Source organism: Centrocercus urophasianus, unplaced genomic scaffold, assembly GCF_019232065.1.
Source record: "Centrocercus urophasianus isolate 14NV4802_14NV808 unplaced genomic scaffold, USGS_Curo_1.0 seq_2, whole genome shotgun sequence".
NCBI classification, from domain to species: Eukaryota; Metazoa; Chordata; class Aves; order Galliformes; family Phasianidae; genus Centrocercus; species Centrocercus urophasianus.
In genome coordinates, this window is record NW_024884755.1 from 16,503,942 (window position 1) to 16,526,336 (window position 22,395).

General features: G+C 59.3%; 3 protein-coding genes across 3 annotated transcripts in view; 2 read left to right on the forward strand and 1 right to left on the reverse strand.

The window, feature by feature from the left end:
* The window catches only part of TANGO6 (transport and golgi organization 6 homolog), a 27,027-nt gene extending 12,114 nt beyond the window's left edge, over positions 1–14,913 (forward strand). The window contains 7 exon segments of the mRNA XM_042821464.1: positions 749–883; positions 3,300–3,806; positions 3,983–4,040; positions 7,661–7,813; positions 10,954–11,105; positions 12,809–12,922; positions 14,530–14,913. Coding sequence (XP_042677398.1) covers positions 749–883; positions 3,300–3,806; positions 3,983–4,040; positions 7,661–7,813; positions 10,954–11,105; positions 12,809–12,922; positions 14,530–14,706 — 1,296 coding nt within the window. The 3' untranslated portion in view covers positions 14,707–14,913.
* Positions 14,914–17,328: 2,415 nt separating this feature from the next.
* HAS3 (hyaluronan synthase 3) lies at positions 17,329–19,473 on the forward strand. The gene is made up of 3 exons (XM_042821620.1): positions 17,329–17,964; positions 18,371–18,472; positions 18,550–19,473. Exons 1-3 carry the CDS (start codon positions 17,344–17,346, stop codon positions 19,471–19,473), a joined length of 1,647 nt encoding a protein of 548 aa, XP_042677554.1. The 5' UTR covers positions 17,329–17,343.
* Positions 19,474–20,735: 1,262 nt separating this feature from the next.
* Positions 20,736–22,385, reverse strand: CHTF8 (chromosome transmission fidelity factor 8). The gene is made up of 4 exons (XM_042821614.1): positions 22,340–22,385; positions 21,783–21,832; positions 21,591–21,708; positions 20,736–21,512 (listed from the first exon to the last, which is right to left on the reverse strand). Exons 2-4 carry the CDS (start codon positions 21,803–21,805, stop codon positions 21,315–21,317), a joined length of 339 nt encoding a protein of 112 aa, XP_042677548.1. The 5' UTR covers positions 21,806–21,832; positions 22,340–22,385; the 3' UTR covers positions 20,736–21,314.
* Between the last annotated feature and the right edge of the window lie 10 nt (positions 22,386–22,395).

Sequence of the window (22,395 nt, forward strand, 5' to 3'; positions counted from 1 at the left end):
CAGCCTTGTTTTCCCAGTTTGGACAAAGGAACACGTGTCTGTCCCCCCCCCCCCCCCCCCACCCCTTTAGGCCAACAAATTGGGGTTGCTGTTTGCAGTCTGCAGAACTCAAACTTTTCTCTAGCACGATCTTGTAGGGGCCTCTCATGTTTCCTCCTACTTGTCTCTATCCCCTTTGCTCCCTGTTAGCCTTGTTTTGCTCCCCAGCATCCTCCACAGCCTTGTTTTCCCAGTTTGGACAGAGGCATCCAGCCCTGTGGCAGCCAGTCTGCTGTGAACTGTTTATGGGCTAGGCTGTCAGCACCTTTCTGCTTCAGCTTTGTTTGCTATGGCTCAGGAAATGGATGGTAGCGTTGGATTTTAGGTCTCATGTTTCACAAATGCTGGTTTCCTCCCTTCAAGGGAGGGCTGTGTAGGGAGAGGAGAAGAGCTCCCAGCCTGGCTGCTGTGGTGCTGCTCCCTGTGAATTTCATCTGCTGGTTTAGAGGGCGAGAGGCAGGGCTGTGCTGCAGTCTGGGTTTGGGGAATGGCAATGGTTTAGGAACTCAAACACATCCACCAGCAGAGCCCCAGCATGCTGCATTCCTGGTGCAGATAGACTTCACCTAGACTCTGGCCGTCCCACAGATCTCCAGGGCTCCCTGGTGGGGCTGGCATTACAGCAGCTCCTTGCTGGAGCTGAGGAAGCAGCAGTGGAACTGCTGGGGCCACCTCCTTCCTTCCTAACCGTTCTCCCATCCGTTGGCAGGTGGAGGAGTTTGTGGCTGTCACACTTCAGCGGGCGTGCATCAGCCTGGCCCGGGGCCACGGCACAGCAGTGGAGGCACAGACCCTGAGCATGGCCATGGGGCTGGTGGCTGCCATGCTCAGCGGAGCCATGCAGGTGAGCGGATGTGGGGCAAGCCCTGGGTTCAGGCACAATTTGGTACTGATGGAGGTGACACACACTGGGTTAGGTTTGGGTTTCCTGAATACTGGTGTGTTCATGTACACGCATCGTCTGTTTCCTGGGAGCACAGCCAAGGGTCCCTTCCCAGCAGGTCACTCAGAGCGCAGCTGGCGTGAGCCCTGGGATCCTTGCCACACTCTTTATGGTCCTTGTTATCTCTTTCGGAAGCACCGGCCTGCCTGCACACGCGTGTGCTGCTTTGGGTCTTGCTGGCATTCACGAGCCACTTCCTACTATTTGCTTTATTCATTTAACCAAGCTCTCTTTACAATGCCGTGTGTTCCTTATGAGAAAGCAGACAAACAAAAGGTTGTGTGCTTCCAGCAAGGCTGGGGGGATGGAACCTCGTGAGCCCTGCGGGTGTGCCTGCAGGCTCTGTGTGCTTGGAGGATGAGGCCTGTCTTCGCGTGCCACTGGCTGCAGGGTCCCGGACATCGTGCTGTTTCAGTGCAAAAAGAGGCACAGAAAAGCTCTGCAGATCTATGCTCATTGGTCATAAAATGTTGGTTAATTCATTGATCATCCGAAATCTGCTTCCTAGAATGTTCTGTTAGAGCCCCGCCATCACAGTCTCCTTACGTTATCATCTTTTGTATCCCTACGCATCTGTGTGCTCTGTCTGTGCACAGTGAACTTCTGCATGTGGGCTGCATCATTCTGGAAAATCCTCTGTCAAAGCTGTGAGTTTCACAGTGTCAGTCAAACAGCACTGCAGAGTGGTAATGTTCATTAGCACTGCGAAGTCGTCATGTTTACTTCACTGAACAGTCAGCTGCTTTATCCCTGGGCTTGCCCAAAGGAAAATTCAGACATTAATGGAAGAAGATGATTTATTGTCTTATTAGCAACATTCCTAGAATTGGAAAAAGGGACATTTAATTAAAAAGGATGGCATGTTCACAAACAAGGGAAGAACAAGCAGTGTCCTTCAATTAGAGCAAGAGCAAACGGCAGTTCTCATGTAATTAACGAGCATATTGTGGCAATTGATGTGCAGGAAAAGGAGGTGCAAAGCCACCCATCGGGTGCTGGCCTGGGGCCTTGCCTTTGCCTGGCCCCTAGCGTTGCATTTTCATGTGCAGCCCTGGGACTAAATTGGGTGCTCAGCGTGGGGCTGCAGGGTTTGCCTGAGGCTTTTGTGGCCCCTCCAGCAGCCCCGTACTCAATTGGTCTGGCTGCAGAAATGCAAAGCCTGGAGCTGGTCCTGGTCCAGGCAGCCCCCACCTCGCTGGTGGTCCTGGAGAAGCTTTAATGGGCCCCCTCCCAGGCCAGGCCCTGCTCTCTCTTCTTAATGGAAGCAACTTAACTTGGCCAGCAAATTGAATGAAAAAGGTTTCCCAGGGCAGCTGGTGCTGGAAGCAGCAGGAGTGGCTGCAAAGCTGTTTGTTTTTGAATGGCCAAGTGGGTGTGTTTTTTTTTTTTTGTTGCTTTTTTTTTTTGTCTTTACACAATCATCCAAATGCTCCCCTGAAACCTCCGGTAAAGCTTTGCTTTTCAGGCCTTAGCAGCCCAGCTTTTCCTCCTGGGATCTAGCAATTAAATCCTAAATCCAGGTTAGGGCAGGAACTTCTCCCCAGCCCCCAGGGCTGTGTGCTGTGCCAGCAAACCCCGCCGGGCTGCCTGGCACGTTCCAACCACCTGCGTGCCGCTTCCTTCTGGGGATCTGGCAGGGCAGCAAGAGTGCTGTAGGATGAGCAGAGTGATCAGTGCCTGGATCTGATGCTGTGCCAGCCCTGGGCTTAGCATCAGGGCCAAGCACCTATCTTTGTGGGGTGCTTGTGGCTCCCAGCGTTTGGGATGCTGCTTGGTGCAGGGACAAGGAGGTGTCCTTGGGAGCTCCTGCAATGCCTGCTGCTTTCTCACCTTCTCCCATGACATGCTGTTCGTTCTCAACCCAGAAAGCTACCATGTTACTTTGTAGTGCACAGAGTGTTTTATTTCCCAACAGTGAAGTCTGCATTGTTGGAGCTCTGTACAATGAGCCTATTGAGGTGGTAGCAGAGAGGGAGGGTGCTGCAATCGATACGTTTGCTGCTAACCTGGGATTTCACTTTGCAGGCTCATCTAGCTAGGGCAGTGCAACAGATCCAGCCATGAGATGTGATGCTCCAGTGACCAGAACTTGGGATGGGGCAGCCCTCAATGTTCAGCAGCCCCGTTCTTCTGCAGGGCTGCCAAGAGGCCATCAGCACCATACAGTTCCCCCTGCCAAAGTCTCACGACAGATTTAACCCCAGAGTACATCTCCTGCCCGCAGCTCACCCCTCGTTAGTGTCACAAGGGAGCAGCCCCGTGCCAGCATGAGCCCCTTGTTGCAATGGTGCCAATGCTGCTTCTCCCTTCCCTGCAGCTGAAATCAAGTGACTTTGCTGTCCTGAAGCGACTGGTGCCCTTGCTGGAAGAGGTGTCCTGCACTCATCCTGACCCCGTCATCCAGGAGCTGGCTGCAGACCTACGCATCACCATCTGCACTCATGGTGCCTTCTCCACTGAGACGGTTGACACTGCAGCAGAGAGTGTGCTGAGGAAAAAGCTGGGGCCAGGCAGGACAGAAGCCTGCACAGCCCCCTGCCAAAGCCCAGGGGCTGCTGGGGCACTGCCACAGCACGGCCACAGCTGCGGCCACCCCTCAGCTCCCAGGGAGAGTGAAGAGCAGACTGTGCATGCGGAGCCTTCTGCTGTGGGTCCTGCTGCAGCTCCAAGTGCTGAGAGCTCGGCCCCAGCTCAGCTCCATGAGCTGCTTCTGTCAGCCTATGACCCCCAAGTTCCTGTCCGGGCAGCTGCCCTGCGCAGTCTTTCCAGCCTGATAATGCAGCGGGACCCAGAGGCACTCCAGATTCAAGAGAAAATCCTCCAGGTACAGGATCTGCACACCATTACCATCCCCTGTGACCAAATCATGGGGTGGGTGGTGAAGCTTGTGGGGCAGAACATCTGGCAGTGCCCACCTCGTGTCAGTGCCCACCTCGTGTCAGTGCCAGTGCCGCAGGGCTCCAGACTGCTGGTAACAAATCTGTTCCTTGATTTTTACAGGTTTTCCTAGAAAACCTGCAGCATGAGGACTCCTTTGTGTACCTTTCTGCCATTCAAGGTGAGCAACTCATGACCTGGGGGAGGGCAGCTGTGTAGCAGTAGGGAGTGACACACTGTGTGCAAGTGGCAGTGCCACATCTGTACGTGGTACTGTGCTTTGTGTGGTAGAGTGGTTGGGCTGTGCAGGGTCCCTGGGCGCTGCTACAAGGGCACAGGCTGGAGAAGAGCCCACCGAGGGGCTTGGGGGTGGTAGCACCAAGGAGGGCTGCGTAGGAGCCAAGCCAAGCGGCGGCACTGTGCTGCACTCAGGGCTTTGAGCCTGCTACAGCCCCTTGCCATGGCTTTTCTGAGCTGGGTTGTCTTGGTGGTGGGAGCGTCACCAACATCACCAACAGATGAGTTTTTGGAGCCGGGGGAATGTGGCCTTTGGAGGTGTTGTGGCTTCAGTCTCACCCCGCTGAGACTGTGGCTGAGCTCTTCCGGCAGCAGAAGGCTGAAGTTTCCCACCGTGAAGGGGCGGGGAAGCAGTGAGTGAGCTGTGGTGCTCCAGCCATAGCCCTCCTCTATCTTGGTGCTGTGGAAATAGGCCTGCCGAGGGGAACGGTGACAAAGACTGAAGTAACCACTCCTGAGATTTCTAACCTGCTTGGGAGCCGTTCCCTGGAAGACACCTGGTTGTAGGGGAGGTTGAACGGATGTGGGGGAAGCAAATGCCAACCTGTCTGTGCCAGCCCCTGCTTCCTTCCTCCTGTTTCCCTGCCAAGGTCGTGATGCCAGGAGACAAAGCCACCTCTTTTCATGCCTGCAGCCTCAAGACCAGTAGCAGGTGGTGCTGCTATGCCCCTCTAAGTGCCGTGCCCTGAGCAGGCAGCAGTGATGCTCCTGCGTGTTTAGCTGACCTGCTGCAACAGCCGTGGTCTGTATGGCAGTGCTGCACGGCTGGGCTGGGAGCTTAGGAGCAATGCCCCCTGTGCCACATGTTCCCAGGGACCTGCAGTGTCACTAGGAGTGGGACAGCTGGAGCTTGGGCTCGGCTCCTATTTCCTGAAGCTGGTGAGTGCCGTCTCCTTGGCCTTGTCTAGTTGGAGCTCTCCTTGTGCTTCTTCAATGGGTAATTAGTTAATTTACTGCCTGGTTTAACTGCTAATGTGCACAGACCACAAGTGTGCGTCCTCAGTGGAGCTGTAAGTGCAGAGGTGAGGGTGCCCTGCACTGTTTTACTGCTCGGGGTGTCCTCCAGCTGAGGACAAGCAGGAGCTGAGCACTGTCCGTGCACTGGGTCTGTGCTTCTGGCACCTAATCTATGCAGGCAGGAACTGGGGGCTGGGAATACTTGGTGCTGGCATTGCACTGCGGCTCTTTTAGAGCCTAAGCTGCATGGTAGCAGAGGCTTGGAGAAGGAAGCTGGAAGGACACAGCCCAGCTCTGCATGCCTGGGGCTTCCCTTCTGCTGGGCCCCAGCCCTGCTGCTTTTCCTGCAGACCCTTGGGGCTTGGCCTGCTCATCGTTCAGCTATTCCCTGTCCTGCTGTTCTGATGCGGTGGCACCAGGCTGACTGCAGTGATTTGCATGCAGGAGCTTCCAAACCCAGACATGGTTTAGGTGTCTGTGCAACGGGCTACCATTTCAAATTGCTGTCTCTTGTGTGTATGTGAAGTAGCAGAGGTAATTTGAAGAGAAGTTGTTCCATGAATGTAACCAGAGCCTTGGGAGACCCCTGTGAAGCAAACTACAAGCTTGGCATGGCTGAAATGGGAGAGGAAACTGTTTGCAGGGCCGGGTTTCCCCTGGAGGCAGGCAGAGCTGGTGGGCAGGCAGCTCACTGAGGCTAAGGGAGCTGGAGACAGGAAGAGGGTGCACTGCCCCTGCGTCTCCGCTGCGCTTGTAGGTAACCTTCAAACCTAGTTGGAAAGCGATCTTATCAATATACTTTCCTCTCCATGCCTGTATGGTCTTGAGTGCAATGGGTTTGTCCTTGCCCTGCAGGTGAAATAGAAATGAAGGCTGAAATATTCCCTAAGTGATTAATATATGGTGTGCAGCTGCCTCTGTGTTTCACAGCCTGGCTATGGCTGTGATTAACCCTGACGCAGTTCCCTGTGGTGGTGACTCACACTGCGTGCTGTGCTGGCACCTGCACCGTGCTGTGCTGTGCTGTGCCTCGCTGTGCCACACGTGGGGCCAGAGGGCAGCAGGAGAGGCACCAGTGCTGCTCAGGGCTCCCGCTGTGCCTGCAGGGCTCGGCTCTGGGCACACAGTGCTGCTGCTGGGAGCTGGCTGCTGCAGCGGCTCAGATGGGAACCACGGCACTGGGTGCACGCGTGGTTGATGCTGGAGGAGAGGTCGCTGCCCCTCTGGATGTGCCTGGGCTTGTGGGTGGTAACTTGTGCTGAGTGCTTTGTGATAACTGGGGAACTGGGTTGGAGGTGAAGGTTCCTGGAGGGCAGGAGAGCTGGATCTGGGCTCGCTCTTAGCCCTCGCTCTGACTCAGTTTTTGGCACAGCCAAATTCTGCCATTCGTGTTTCCCTGGAGAGCAGCTGCCTTTCCCCATCCCAGTGCCGTGGCCATAAAAGTGCCTGCATGCAGGAGCCTCAGTACTGGAGGAGCTCTGCACAAAGCCAGCCTCTGGGCTGCACAGGAGGAGAGGGCAGAGGCCAGACTGGGCTCCAGGAGTCACAGCCAAGTGGTGCCCAGAAGCATGCCCAGCCCGGTGTTTGCTGTGGCACTGTCTTGCAGCCAGTGATGTCTGGCTTGTTATGTAGACACTGGGTCAATGAATATTAACCAGCAGTAATTAGTGGACACCTGCTGCCAACTGTTATGTATCTTTCAGTTTGGCATCCAGCTCATTCCACGCTAGACTCTTGGTGGTTTGGCTTTGTGCAAACGTGATACGCTTTGCTGAGCTGGCAGGGTACAACGTGTTCATCTGTGCAGAATTCATGTTCAGCCTGGGCATACCTGCAGGCCAAAACGCAGCAACGCTGAGCAAGCAGTGAGAGACCAGGGGGTCGTTCCCCTAGTTATGCAGGAGGGATTCCTGCAAGGAGCCTGAGATGTGCCACGATGTCCTTCACATCTTCCAAAGCACATCTTGGGAGCCAGAGGGGCAGTAGGGCCTGTCCCACACTGGTTCCCTCCAACACGGCCCCATCAGTTTGGTTTTATCATCTGGAGCATTGTGCAGCCCCAGTGCAGCTGCTGCCTCTGCCCAGGAGTGGCATCCCTGAGGAGCAGGCTGTCACCTGGGCTCACACAGCACACAGGCACTGCTTGGCTTCCTGCCTTTTTTGGAACGCTTCACCCCTTCCCTGGCCATTGCTGTCTCACCTATAATGGATTTTGGGTCTGTGCCTTTTTGAGAGTGAAATCCTGCTTTTTTTCCTCCTTCCTGCCTGCTGAGGAGCTCTGTTACTGGCCTGGCCACAGGGCTGGGCCTGATGGCAGCATGAGTTGGTGCTCACCGTTATGCAGAGCCATAGTGGGAGCTGCTGCCAGGGTTCTGCTCGGTCAGCTGTGGCTACCAGCCTGCATTAGCCATTCCTGTTGCAGTGGAGGCAGGAGACCAGCACACATCGCGGGTACCTGGCCACGCGTGCAGAGTACAGTACCACCCTTATGCATGCCATCTTCCTGCTCAACCCTGGACCATCTTTCCCAATCCCTTTGACTTCCAGGTGCTGCCTTGCTGTCCAGTGAGTACCCAGAGCAGATGCTGCCCATCCTGCTGGCCCGCTATGGGCATCCTGTCCAGGGCACAGAGGACAGCACAGCTGCTGTGACCAGGATGAAGCTGGGCGAGGTGCTGATGCGTGTCACTCGGGCGCTGGGTGAGTCCTTGGCTGCTCTCTTCTCCCACTGGGACATTGCAGAGCTCTTGCAGGGTGCTGCCGGGTGCTGCTCTCCTGTGCTTCCCCCACCTAAAGGACATGGAGCTTTTTGTTGTCTAGAAGTGGGTGCAGGGTTGGACTGGGGCATTTTGAAGATAAAGGCGAGATAAAGCCCAGGCCGTGTCAGACTATGGGTTCTTGCTGTGTGTGGTATCACTCAGGACCATGGAGGGTATTAGCAAATGGGGCTGAACCCGCTGTGGGCGTGGTGAGGATGGAGGGACCCATGCAGTAATGGGGGCAGAGGAGCAATCTGGGGAGCACCACTGGGAAAATAAGTCCAAGGCTTTGGTGTGTTGCACAAAGGCCTGGGATTCTTTGGAAAACCCCATCCGCCCGCGTATGGGGCAGATGGAGCCAGTCCCTGGGGCCTCCCAGACTTCGCCCTGCCTGGGGGACATGGCCTGACAGGAGCTGGGATCCTGCCCCGGCACTGGGAGCTTCCCAGCTGAACCCCAAGGGCAGGAGCGGGGGTGCAGATCCCACAGCCGTTCCCCCTCACCCTCAGCAGCCGACGCCGGGATCGGAGGACGCTGGGAAGCGCCTGGACATGTAGGGCTGAAGGATGAAAGCTGGATGAGGCCTTCCTGGCAGCTGTTGTTGGGACATGTCCTAAAACGCCTTGTGCTTCTCTGGTGGAGACAAGGCTGATGAGAGCAGGCTGTTGGTGTTCCCAGGGCACGAAGGGAAGGAGGAAGCTGCTGTCCCTGCTGCTGTGGGGCTGCCGACAGCCCTGTCCTACAGGGGATGAGTTGAGCTCTCCTGGTCCCACATGCCTTCCTGTCAAGGTCTGATCCTGCTCATGCTGGAGAGGAGTGTAGCCAACACTGGGGCCACAGCCAGCTCCCAGCTTGGCAGCCAGTCCTCACACCATTTCCACTGGTATCTGCCAGCATGGTGGCAGCTCTGTGCCACCTTTCTTCCTGGGAACGTAGGGGCAAGGCACAACCTGCCCAGCCTCCATGCTGATCAGTCCAATCTGTTGTTATCCGTAACGGTCACACCGTGAGGAAATGCTCCTCTCCAGGACTCTGAGACCACAACAAATCTCTGTGCTGTGCCCTGAGCCCTCCCTGCTCTGCTCCCCCACCTCAGGTATCCCCTACTGGCTTCCATTCTCAAAGCAGACAGCGTGGTGCACACTGCCTTGCCCAGCATGGCTGCACGGGACAGCAGTGGCTTGTTCAGGCAGAACAGTGACTGTATGCCCTGGAGTCCTGCTGCAATAAAAAAGGAAGAGAAATCTTCCCATGTGAGGAACTGTTGCCATGTGCTGAGGTGGTGTGGGTTTGAAATGTGATGGTGGAGCTGGACGGGGCATGTGCTGCTGTGCTCTCTGAGTGACAGCAACCTGCACTTCCAGCCCAATGCCTCCTGGCTTTGGTTGTGCTCAAGGTGCACTGAGCTTAGCCATGCATTAAGCCAGCAGCTGTGCCAGATGGGGAAACATCTGTGTACATCTGCACAGTGCAGGGGAGGGCTGATAGAGCAGAAAGTATCACAACTCCTGGGTTGTCTCATTGCTGCCAGCAGCTCCTCCATCCTTCCTCCTCGCTACGGAGCCATCTCTTGGCTCTAGGCATGAGCAGCAATTGGCAAAGGGCCTTTTCTTTTAAGATAATAACATAATTGTGCTGCAGTGTGTCAGGGTTTTATTCCACTCATAGCTCGTTTGGATCCTTCAAAGATACTTTATCCTTTAAAGATGCCTCCTCACCTACCAGCAGGGCGGGAGCTATGCTTGCAGGTACGGAGAGCTCAGCCAGGATCCCAGCCAGGATCTCGGGTGTGGAGGTGCGAGGAGGATCGGACAGAGGGCCGCACAGCCCACAGCCAAGGCCCCCCGGGGAGGGCAGGGCGAGGGGTGCGCTTGGGGTGTGCGTGTGGCAAGGCTGAGCCTTGGCACGGCCAGTGCAGGAGCACTTCTGCATTGCTGTCCCCAGCACAGCCCCAGCCCTTTGTGCCAGGGCCTAGCAGTGCCAGCACGGCCCCGAGCAGCCTCCTCTTGGGCACTGAGCGTGGGCACGGGCCGTGGCACAGCCTGAAGCGCTGGCGGCGGGCGGCCGGTGCGGCACTGCGGGGCTCTCCTCCCTGCATCGGCGCCTTTGCTGTGGGCTGCGCTGTGTCCTGGCACGCCTGTGTATTTATAGAACAAATTGCACCGAGTTGTTTTTGTTGCAAAGCTTCAAGTGTTTGAGATGGAGAATTTATCTGGTGTTTCCAGAAGTGCTTTGCTTTCTGGCAGGATGATGATTCAGAGCTTTCCTGCTGCCTTGTGCCTGGGGACCGCCATACGTCCCTCTGTCCCCATCCCTGTCTGCTGCTGTCTGCTGTGCTACTGGAGTGGTGCCTGCGTGGTGTTGATGGCTCCCAAGGACTGGGGGCATCAAGGCAGCGTAGCCATAAGCATAGGTTATGCCCTTGTGCAGAGCATTGCTTTCTCATTTATCCCAAATACCACCTCGGGTTAATCCTTATCAAAGCAGTCCCTGCTCAATGGGAACTGCTCTTGCAGGAAGGTGCCCTCGCATTTGGGAGCATGTCGGGCTGCTGTTCCAAGCATCTTTCTGCACTGGGAAATTGTGCATGCAGATCACTGGCTGCACGCTCGGTGTTCCTAATTAGCTGGCTCACACCTCCCGGTGTCTGCATGTGCTAATTGGGTGTGGGCTCTGCACACTGAATGATGTGAGAATTTGGGCCTTCACACTCCATTTTTGTTTATTTGTAGCATGTCACCTATTTGAAAGGCTCAACAGCAGACTGAGGGAGTTTGTGATGCCCTGAGCAGCCCCAGACAATGATCTGTGAGTCCCTAGCAGCACAGTAGGTCACCATTAGGGGTTTGTCTGCAGCGTGCCCTGAGCACGATTCTGCTGGGCAGAAGCATTGCTCTGGATGTTGCATCCACCCGTTCTGTGCAATGCAGAGCTGCTGCCCTGGGAGCCAAGGGGCTGGCGCTGCTCTGAGCGGTGCTGGGAGCGAGCTCTAGTGCAGGATGGGGCTCTTGCATCTCCTTGCGGTCTGAACACTGCACCATCTGGCATTGCCATGACCCACAGTTCTGCTCTCTCTTGCAGGGGATTTGGTCATCAAGCACCGGGAGCCCCTGATCCACGCCTTCCTGCGGGGAGCGCGGAACCCGGACAGCACGCTGCGTGCCAGCAGCCTCTCCAACCTGGGGGAGCTGTGCCAGAGACTCGGCTTCCAGCTGGGCTCTGTCATCCACGAGGTATCAGCTCCCTCTCCAGCAGCCTCTGTCATTTCCCTCTTCCCACTGTCTTGGGACAGAGATGCTCCATCTAGGCAGGGGCTGTGCTGGGTGCAGCCTGAGGTCTAGTGGGGACGGAGGCTGGGGGCAGCACTGAAGCCCTGTCAGCCCTAGGGGCATCCTGCTGGGGGATGTTAATGAGGGTGGTTTGTCAGCTGCTGGCAGGGTCATTGCTGGGGGCACGGCAGCACGGTTTTGTTCACTGCTTACTGTGGGAGAGGAAGTGAATGATGTTTGCTGCTATTAGAGTGTGAAAGTCATTCATTCTGAAGCAAACGCTTGGGAAATTCTAGCACTGAAAGCTTTATAAATAGCTTAAAATGTCCCTTGTGATGGGAAATGATAGACAGCCCCAAGGAAACACAGCAGTTTCTGCTCCTCCCATAGCCATCTCACTACAGTCCTCAAGGCATGCTTTGTACCTGCCAGAGGCACCTCCTCCCCTTTAATGAAGCCTCATTATTCCTCACTACTGATGGGGAGAGCTCTGTGCCCACAGGAGTGCGATGGCAGCGGCTCCCAGCCCTTGCTAGGAGAGGTGCCATGGGGTGAGGTGTGCTGCAGGGCTCGAGTGGAGCCAGTCTGCATCTGTGTGTCTTGAGAGCTGCGCCCCCGTGCCCAGCAGCTGCCATGAGGGCTCAGCAGCAGAGCCAGAGCACAGGGCTGGAGGGCAGGCAAAGCACCGGCACTGAGCTCTGGCTTTTTTCCCTGGGTTCCCTCTTGCTGCTCGCGCATCAGTTGGGTAATGACAGCATCTGATGAGATGCCAATGCACCACACATGCAGCTATTTCAGGAACGCACTCACTCTGCTAATTCTCCCTCCTGTCACTGGCTGTTTGATGAGGTTCTTTCAACTCTGCTTTTTCTTAAAGCTCTCAGAGATGTCTGCACTACACTCGGCCCCTGGCAGAGGCAGTGCTCAGTGCCCTGCAGGCAGTGGGGCTCAGTGCTTTGAGGGCAGCACAGCCCCTGGGCAGCAGGGTTTCCGTGCGGGCTTTTAAGGACACTGCGTGTCACCTGGGAGCACGCTGCAGTCCTGCTGGGCTCGGTGCCCTCTGACGTGGGCGAGCTTTGCAGAGGGACCGGCGCTGCCTCCTCACCTGCTGCCACGCTCAGGGTGACAGCTGACAGCCAGCACAGTGCCAGCATCAGCTGGACTGCTCACCCTGGCACTCATAATGCCAGACGCTCTGCAGGACTTGCAGCAGTTTTGATTTTTACTGCAGAAGTCCAGCCCCCTGTTTCAGTGCTCTGCACTGTTGCAGTGAGGCAGACGGCTTGCCTGCAGCTCTGCAGCTGGAAGGAGAAGAACGCAGGGCTGCATCCTCTTCTGGGCTCAGGAAAAGTCTCTGTGCTTCATTACTGATGATGAAATCCCATCCTGAGTGTGTGGCTCACCACTGCTTTGATCTGCTGCCACTGACCATAAGCAGAGCCTGTCCCAGCCCCGAACAAACTGCCCCAATTCTTAGTGTGATGCTGCTGCCCAGCGACAGATCTGCAGTGCATCCAGAGCAGTGTTGCTGAAGGATGGAGGTGCTGGGAGGGTTTTTCCATCCCCATCCACCAGACTTGGGCCACAAGCCGAGTACCAGAGCCACACATTGTCCCCACCAGGTCACCCTGTGTGCTTGTGCTGATCTCCCTGTGCCATCCTCACAGGTGTCCTCCTGTTTGACGGCCATCGCCAAGACGGACCCTGAGGCGGAGGTGCGGAGAGCAGCTGTGCATGTGGTGGTGCTGCTGCTGCGGGGGCTCAGCAAGAAGGCAACTGAGGTGGGTCCCTTCCCACTGCATGGTGCCCCTCGGGAGTGTCCCCCACCCCAGTGACGAGGAGGGCAGCAGGGACGGGGCTGGGTGTGCATGTGGGGGAACTTTCTGTTCCAGGCAGTTCCCCTCAAGCTGGGGATGCCCCCCTACTCTTAGGGGCTGTTGCATCCAGCACCACCTCAACATGTCCCCGTGCTGGTGGTGGCTGTGCTCACCCTGAGGGCCCCCTCCTGCTCCACAGTGCCTCCCAGTTTCCTGGCAGCAGTGTGTGGAGCAGCTGCAGTGAGTTAGGAGAAAATTAACTGAGCTATAATTACCTGAACAGCTGCAGGCTCTCTGCCTGCGTTATTGCTGATTCTGGTGTGAGCAGCAGCGTGTACCATGTTCCTGGTGGGAACAGCCTGGAGAGGGCTGGGCTGGGTGCACCAACTCATCCTCTTATAAACAGTGCTCTCAGCACCAGCACAGCCAGTGTCAGGAAGAGCCCAGTTGGGCAAAGCCCTTCTAAGTCCTAATTGCAATTGTTTCTGTTTCTTTGCACCAAAACGGCCCTTCTCATCTATTCCCTCCATTCTTGCCCTCCCTGTAGAAGGAGCGAGCAGAGGAGCACACTGGGAGAGGCAAGAGCAGCTCAAGATCAGCGTGCAGCCATTTGGGGGCACACCATCCCTGGTGCATTATTCTGCCAGTCCACCATGGGGCACGAGTGGGTTGGGGAGTCTGATAGCCCCTCCGATTGCAGGACCCAAGTTGGGGGCAGTAAGGACACAGGCGTGTGGCGCAGTGATGTTTTTGTGTCACAGTCTTGATTTGCTTCATCTTCCACTCATGGCTCCTCCTGAGCCCACGTCTGCTTGTCTCAGCAAACCAACTGCCTCAGAACCTCTCCCAGGTGCTGCCTATGGGTGCTTGGTGCCAGTGTCCATGTCCTTGTGCTCAACCACTGAAGAGTAACCAGCACATCATCCTCCTTCCTGGGGCAGAGGGGCCATGATGACAAACAATATCCTGAGAAGCTCTGGGAAGTTGCCCTTGGAGCCCTGGTGATGGATACTTTGACCTGGAAAGGACCAGGTTTCCTAAGGTCATCGTTGCCTTCCTCCCTCCTTCCCAGCAATGAGTGTGTTGGGACTCAGTTCCTAGGAAGGAAGCAGCTGGTTCCCAATTGGAATCCCCAGCAGCTCTGCTTCCTGCTGTGTCCCTGTGCAGGCAGTGACTCTGTGCCCCATGCTGTCACTGGGGCTGCTCACGGGGCCTCATCCTATGGAGGGGCTGAGGGTGCTGCTCCCTCCCAGGGCTTGGTGCTGCAGTCTGGTGGCTGTCCTCAACTGCTGTGTCCACAGGGTTTGCTGCCAGGGCTGCCCAGCTTGCACCCGTGTCCCGCAGCCTCGCAAGGATCTAGGGGCTTGGGGAGATCATGCAGTGCTGCCTGCGTGTGGGGAAACTGAGTCACGGGAGGGGAGGGCTGTGAATCAGCAGTGCGGCGGGGCCACGTCCCCCTGCTGGCCAGGTGGATGGGGCACCTGCCGGGACACGCCACGCACTGTGTTTGGGGCTCACCCCGGGTGCTGAGGAGGCCCCGGCGGGTTCTGACTGCTGCCCGCTCTCCCCAGGTGCTGCAGGACGTGCTGCGGGACCTGTACCGCCTGCTGAAGCACGTGGTGGCAGCTGAGCCCGACGGTGCGGCCGTGCTGCACGCCCAGCTGGCACTGGAGGAGCTGGACACGGCCGTGAGGAGCGTCCTCTTCCCTCCTCAGGTGCTGGAAAAGAAAATCGTGGTGCTGCCATAGCGGGTGCCGGGAGCCAGAAAGCCACTTTTCCTGCTCCGGTGCTGTGTCAATTTGCTCCCTGGAGGAGACGTGTTTGCTGTGCCCCCGGGCTGCCTTCAGCAGGTGTCAGCCATGGTGTAACCACAGCGGTGCTGGGGGCACGTAGCATCTCCAGTGCCCCTTGTCCGGGGCAGCGTGGGGGGGTGAGATTAAAAGGAGAAATCCTCTGCTGTGTGTTGTCTGTTTCTGGGAGCCACACAGTGCCCTGGTGCCATCTGAGCTGTGAGACACATGGAGAGCCCCTGGGTACTGGGGGATTTGGGGTGTCAGGACCCTGGAATGGCCAGGGGTGTTCAGCCCTTAAGTCCCTGGGGTTCCTGTGGGCATCAAGAGGCATTTATGGGCCAAGGGAAAATATGTCTGGAAGCAGCAGCCAAATCAGATTCAAAATGTAATTTTATCCGTATTTGAGTGATTTTCCCAGGAGAAAATAAGGAAATGGAGATGGTATTGCCAACCTCCTGTACCCCACCAGCACTGGAGCCCTTCTGCCTATTTGACAGCGCTGTGGACCTGCACCGGAGCTCCTCTGTGCTCAGGGGGCTGCAGGCCCTCACAGTAAACCACTGTTTGGGGGCATTCTAGCACTGGGGTCATCCCTCTCCCTCTTTCAGGGCAGCCCCCAGGGGTATCCCAGCAAGGGGGACATCCCAACCCTGCGGCATCACTGCGCATCCTGAGCAGAGTGGGTGAACAGGGCAGGGGGCTGCAGGATCACAGCAGGGTACCCGGGGCTCCGGCACCCTGTGGCAAACCAGTGTTCAGCCACCCCCAGCCAGGGCTGCACAGTGCTGCTGCACCACAGCCCCACAAGGTTGGGGTACCGGGCTGCATCCCCACCCCCAGCAAAGCCACCAGCGCCGTGCTGTGCCGTGCCGTGCTGTGTGTGTGTGTGGCCAGGAGCGCATTGTCCTCGTTGGCGGACCGGCGCTCCTCTGCGCTGTCACCGCCGCCAGCCGCTGCCGGCGTTGGGCTGCGGGCGCACGCCGGGATGCAGCCGTACCGGCTGTGCTTTGCCAGGGCCTGGAGCAGACGGCCAGAGGAAGGGTTTGAATGAGAAGTCTGTATTAATGCAGCTCCCTGGGCGTCTGACTGCAATTCTGCCGCTGCGAACAAGGAGATTTCTGTGCCGGAGGAGGAGGAAATTTTATTTATACCTTGGGAAGCACTCGTGCGGGGAGAGCACCCGGGAGCTGCGATCACACTGAAAGGTAACGGGGCCGCAGCGTAACCCCAGCGCTGGGCACCTGCAGCGGGGCGCGGTGTGCACCCTCCTGTCCCCGTCCCTTCCCTGCAGTGCCGGGACACCCCGTGCCCCAGCAGCAGGGACACAGATGCGAACGTTTGGCGCCACGTGGGAGCCCGACAGCAGTGCGGGGGTCCCAGTTCGTCCCACCGTGCGCGGGGGACCCCCGGGGTCCGCCCAGGGAGTGTCCCCTTGGAGGGCGGCACCGAGCCCTGCACCCAGCCGGGGAGGAACCCAAAAGTGCGGGATCTGAGCCCAAAGAGGAAAGGCTGCGGCTCGGCGGGGTCCATTCCGGGGCTGGCGGTGCCTTGCCGTCAGCCTGGCACGGGGACATCGCGTGTGATGGGCGCAGGTCTCCCGTTCTTGAGGGGGCACAGGGACAGAATGACAGCCACGAGGTGTCCCCGTGTGTCCCCGGGAGGCGGTGGCTGATGGCTACGGAGGGGACGCGGGGAGGTGGGGAGGGTCCTGGAGGATGGCACGGGGCTGGTAGATCCGTGTCCCCGGGTTTCCCAGCTGTCCCCGGCTGACGGGTGGGGACGGACCCGGCGCCCGGTGCATCCCGCAGTGCGGGGCCGGTGCCGGGCGGGTCCCGGGGGCTGCGGGCGGGGCCGGGGGTGGTGCCGGGGGTGCTGGTGCCGGGGGTGCCGGTCCCGGTGCCGGGCGGAGACCCCGCGGGCTGCGGGCGGTGCCGGCCCCGCCGCGGTATAAAGCGGCCGCGCGGGCCGGGCCGGGCGCACAGCGGCGGCGGCGGCGGCCGGGGCGAGCGGCACCACCGGCACCGGTACCCGCACCGGTAGCAGCACGGTGAGTCCCGGTACGGTCCCTCCCCTCCTCCTTCCTCCCCCCCCCCCAGCCCCGCCGGTGCCAGCCCCGGGCTCCTCCGCCCCCGCGGCTCTGCAGGACCGCCCGCGGCCCCCCCACAGCGCGGAGCGGCACCGGGGGCCGCGGGCCGGGGGAGGACCGGGAGCGGCGGGGCGCTGCGGAGCCCCCGGGGAAGCGCTTCCCGCCCCCGCCCCCTCCCTCAGCCCCGGGCTCCCCCGGCCCCGCGGCGCAGTCCCCGTCCCGCAGTTGGGGTCGAGGACCAGGGAGGGGCCGAGCCGGGTCCCGCAGTACGGGGACCAGGGGTCCCGGGGCTGCCCCTGCCCCCCGGGGTCAGCCCGCTGCCCGTTGTTCCCGTGCCCTTCCCTGTCCTCCAGCCCAGCCCCACAGGGCTGCGGGTGGGGAAATCCCAAAAGCGATGTCTGCGTGGGGATGAGGTTCACGTGGGCTGGGAGACCACCCGGTCACTGTGCCTGCATCGCGCTGCCCCCTGGGTGGTGGCCGTGCCCTGACTGTCCCATCCCACCCAGATGCCAGTGAGCCTCTCCACGGCGCTGCGTGTCGTCGGGACCAGCCTCTTCGCGCTGGCGGTGCTGGGGGGCATCCTGGCCGCCTATGTCACCGGGTACCAGTTCATCCACACGGAGAAGCATTACCTCTCCTTTGGGCTCTACGGGGCCATCCTGGGGCTGCACCTCTTCATCCAGAGCCTTTTTGCTTTCCTGGAGCACCGACGCATGAGGGCTGAGGGACAGCCGGTGCGGTTGGGCCGCTCCGTGGCCCTCTGCATCGCCGCCTACCAGGAGGATCCCGATTACCTGAAGAAGTGCCTGCACTCTGTCAAGCGCATCGCCTTCCCCGACCTCAAAGTGGTGATGGTGGTGGACGGCAACGGCCCGGATGACACCTACATGCTGGACATCTTCCACGATGTGATGGGCTCCGAGCGCGTGGGCAGCTACGTCTGGAGGAGTAACTTCCATGCACGGGGCGAGGGCGAAACAGAGGCTGGGCTGCAGGAAGGACTGGCCCACGTGCAGGCTCTGGTGCGCGGCACCACGTACTCCTGCATCCTGCAGAAGTGGGGCGGGAAGCGCGAGGTGATGTACACGGCCTTCCGGGCGCTCGGAGACTCCGTGGACTACATCCAGGTGGATGTGGGGTCCAGGCGGGTGGGGGGGGGGGCCCGCGGGGTGATCTGGGGACTCACGGGGTGCGGCGCCGCGTGGGAGAGCTCAGTGTCGCTTCCTTGGTGCATCCCCCGCTGCGTGCCGGTGTCACCCGGGGGACACCGTGCAGCACCGCATGGGGCCCGGACCCCCATGCGTGGGTTGGGGTCAGCCGGTGTGTCCCACCGCGATGCCATTGACCAGAACTGGGTGTCCTGGGGCAGCGGTGTCCGGCACCATGGAGCGCTCCGCTCCCCTCACCGCCCGCTGCTCTGCGGGCTCTGCCTCGTCTCGCCGGCCGTGGCTCAGGCTTGCCCGGCTGGGGCTGGGCCGTCTGCCGGGTGCGTGTGGGCGGCGGAGCGGGGCTCGACGTTGCCTCTGCCCCCAGGTGTGTGACTCAGACACGGTGCTGGACCCCGCCTGCACCGCCGAGATGCTCCGCATCCTGGAGGCCGACCCCCGTGTCGGTGGCGTCGGTGGCGATGTCCAGGTACGGTGGTGGGACAGAGAGGGGGCGCACGGGGCGCCGCTCTTGCATTGGTGGCACTGACCCCGTCTCCTCTGCAGATCCTGAACAAGTACGACTCGTGGATCTCCTTCCTGAGCAGCGTGCGGTACTGGATGGCCTTCAATGTGGAGCGTGCCTGCCAGTCCTACTTCGGCTGCGTGCAGTGCATCAGCGGCCCACTGGGCATGTACCGCAACGCGCTGCTGCAGCAGTTCCTGGAGGACTGGTACCACCAGACCTTCCTGGGCACCAAGTGCAGCTTTGGGGACGACCGGCATCTCACCAACCGCGTGCTCAGCCTGGGCTACCAGACCAAGTACACGGCACGCTCCCGCTGCCTGACGGAGACGCCGACACGCTACCTGCGCTGGCTCAACCAACAGACCCGCTGGAGCAAGTCCTACTTCCGTGAGTGGCTCTACAACGCGCTGTGGTTCCACAAGCACCACCTCTGGATGACCTACGAGTCGGTGGTGACCGGCTTCTTCCCCTTCTTCCTCATCGCCACCGTCATCCAGCTCTTCTACCGCGGGCGCATCTGGAACATCCTCCTCTTCCTGCTGACGGTGCAGCTGGTGGGCATCATCAAGGCCACCTACGCCTGCTTCCTGCGTGGCAGCGCTGAGATGATCTTCGTCTCCCTCTACGCCCTGCTCTACATGTCCAGCCTGCTGCCCGCCAAGATGTTTGCCATCGCCACCATCAACAAGTCGGGCTGGGGCACGTCGGGCCGCCGCACCATCGTGGTCAACTTTGTGGGGCTGCTGCCGGTGTCGGTGTGGGCGGCCGTGCTGCTGGGCGGCCTGGCCTACACAGCCTACAGCCAGGACCTGCTCAGCGACACCGAGGTTGCCTTCCTCGTCTCGGGTGCCGTCCTCTACGCCTGCTACTGGGTGGCCCTGCTGACGCTCTACTTGGCCATGGTGGCGCGGCGCTGCGGGAAGCGGCAGGAGCAGTGCGGGTTGGTCTTTGCTGAGGTGTGAGGACGCCGTGGGTCCCCTCGCGGTTGGCGCTGACCCACCGGTGGCCACCCGGCTGCTGCTCCCTGCGTGCGGCAGCGCTGAGCGCACCCCAAGGTCAGCATTTGTGATCAAGTCTTGCTTTTTTTTTTTTTTTTTTTTTTTTAATTGCGGTTGTTTTCTTTTTTTCCTTTTTAATTATTTTTAATTTTTTGTTGTTGTTGTTTTCTGTAAAACTCAGCCCCGAGGGTGCTAGCGGCCGCGCCGGGGCTGTCTGGAACTGTGCTTGGCACAGCCTTGGTGCTGCAGGGTCCTTCCTTGTGCCACGCTGAGCATTTCGCTGCCTTGGTGCGAGGGCACAGCGGGAGCTCCGCTGGTTGGGCTCCCCCTGCCCTGCTGGGCCCCATCCTTTGGTGCTTTCCTGGGACCCCCGATGTCCCCCCCGTGGCACTGTGGAGGATGGACCCCACGTGTCCAGCCAGGTGCTGAGCTGTGATGCTCAATGCTGCTGGAGCTGCTGCGCCCCAGGATTTTTTCCCCACCATCCCTGTGCAGCCCCTGCATGGGCGGGAGCCGGCTGCAGGCTCAGCCCCCTCTCTGCCATGATTTAGGGACAGAAATCGGATTTCATCCCAACGTTGGCACCATGTCGCTCAGGTGCTGTGCCAATGCCAGGCACCGCTGGCTGGTGCTGCCAGCTGGGCCCACCCACGGGGGCTCAGCATCCCCTGCTCTGTCTCCATGGAGCTCTGAATGTCCCCAAAAGCCACCCACCCCCATCCCCATGGCTGTGTATGTGCGGGCATGTACCCACAGCTCCCTCCAACTCCATTCTGGGGATCTGGCTGCCCCAGGAGGGCAGCTCCTCTGTTGTGCTTTGCCAAAGAGCATGTGGAGGGGGCACTGGCACCCCATTTTTGTGCCCGCAGCCTGGGCAGAAGCAGAAAAACCCGGGCCGTGGGTCAGCTGGAGCACGGGTTGCTGATGGTCCGGCCAGCCCACGGCACCATAAAGAAGCCAACCACGTCCCGGCTTCCTGCCAGCTGCTTTCTCCACCGCCCCTCCTCTGCCCCCTAGCTCTGGAAGCGAGGAGGGAACCTGGCATCCGTCTAGACAGCGGGGAGGCGCTGGGTTTTAGGTCTGGGCATGCAGAGGAGGGCGGGGAGAGCCAGTTCCCAGCCTTTCCCTGCCCACTGTGTCCCCCTGGGTATTTACCCACGGCCATCTCCCCTGGGCCCTCTTTTCAGGGCTAAAACCTTTGTACAAGTCAGGCTTTTTATTTAAGATGGGATTTTTTAGGAGACTTTTGTAGCTCTTTTCGTATTTACACTTTATTGCTGATTGTTTGTAAATCTATTTATTTTTTAACTCCTATTTTTTTCATATTTTGAGAGGTCTGTTTTTTATATCCTGGTGGATTTGACACAATAAAGACTTGCACAGAGAAAACATGGTGTGTCATCCCTGCTCTCCCTGCCCAACTCCACGTGGGCTCCCAGTCTGGGGAGACTCGAGGGGGGAAGGTGCTAAAACAGAAGTGATAGACCCTGTCTGCAGCTCTGCTGGCTGCAGGAGTGACTTTAGAAGGGAACATGAGGAGGCAGCCAGCTTGAGAGTGTGCCCAAGCCATACCTGGCACAGGCAGGAGGATGGGCAGAGCTGGCAGCACGATGTGCATGGCTGCAGAGCTGAGTTCTGGTGCTTGAGGCAGTGCTGGTGGCATGTCATGTGCAGCCCCCATTAGGGGCACAGCCTGGCCCTGCAGGATGCCCCTTGCCTAAGGTGGGCGCTGCGTTCATGCCCCAGCTGTCCTCGGCAGCGTCACAAAGGAAAAGCATTGCTCCCGTGGCAGCAGGTCTGTGTCCTCACACCTTCTTGGGCACGTTGGTGATGATGGGCTTGGGCCGCGTTTTGAAGAGCAGCTTGGTCTTGATGAGGGCGGTAACAGCGTAGCGCGTCCCTGCAGGGTCGGCTGCCTGCTTCATCAGGACAGCAAAGGGCTTCTCCAGCTGCACCACCTTCCCATAGAGGATGTGGTGACCCACGATGAGCACGGGGATGCCCTGCGTGGGAGAAGTGGGGTGAGGACGGCCCTGTGAGCATCGCCACCCCACAGCCAGGGCTCACAGAGCGCTGCTCACCTCCCGTGTGTAGTGCAGGTCTCCCAGCAGACTCCCAGGCAGCGCACCGCCACCACGCGGCTCCACCTCTCCCTGCAGCTCCACCAGCACCCAGCGCTCCAGGCTGCCTGCACCAGCACTGCCAGGGAGAGGAGTGGTGTCGCCCACCGGGCACAGGGCACCCGAGCGTGGCAGGCCCAGGCCCTCACTCACCTGGAGATGATGAGCTGCACCATAATGTGGGCTCTGCAGAGCTGCTGTCTCTGCAAGGGGATGGGATGGGAAGAGCCCTCAGGCTGCTGCGTGATACTGGGACCCCCATCTCCTCAAACCCATACCCTGAACCATCCCACATCCCCTGTGCCATGATCCTTTCCTATGTCCCAATGAATCTACTAAGCCAACGTTCCCATACCAACTCCATTCAAAGCCCCACTATATTCAGCTGCCCCCTGTGCCTTGCTTTGCCCCCCATAACCCCACACCCCACCAAACCCGCAGCGCCCCGAGCACCATACCTCCCATCATATGCAGCTGCTCCCTATGTCTTGATGCCCTCCCCATGCTCTAAATTCCTCCCCATGCCCACACCCCACCGAATCCTCTACGCCCAGAGCCCTGTACCCCAAAATCGCACCGCCCCCCCCGTGCCTCCTGGAGTCCCGTGTCCCATTCACACCCCCAGCACCTTCCGTGCCCCCCCGTGCGCGCAGCCCTTTGCCCGCCCCGCTGTTCCGTCCCGGCTGGGTGCCGCCCGCCTCGCTCCGCACCCCCGGCTCCGCTCCCACCGCCCGGCACACCCGAATCTCCCGCCGTTTTGCTCTGC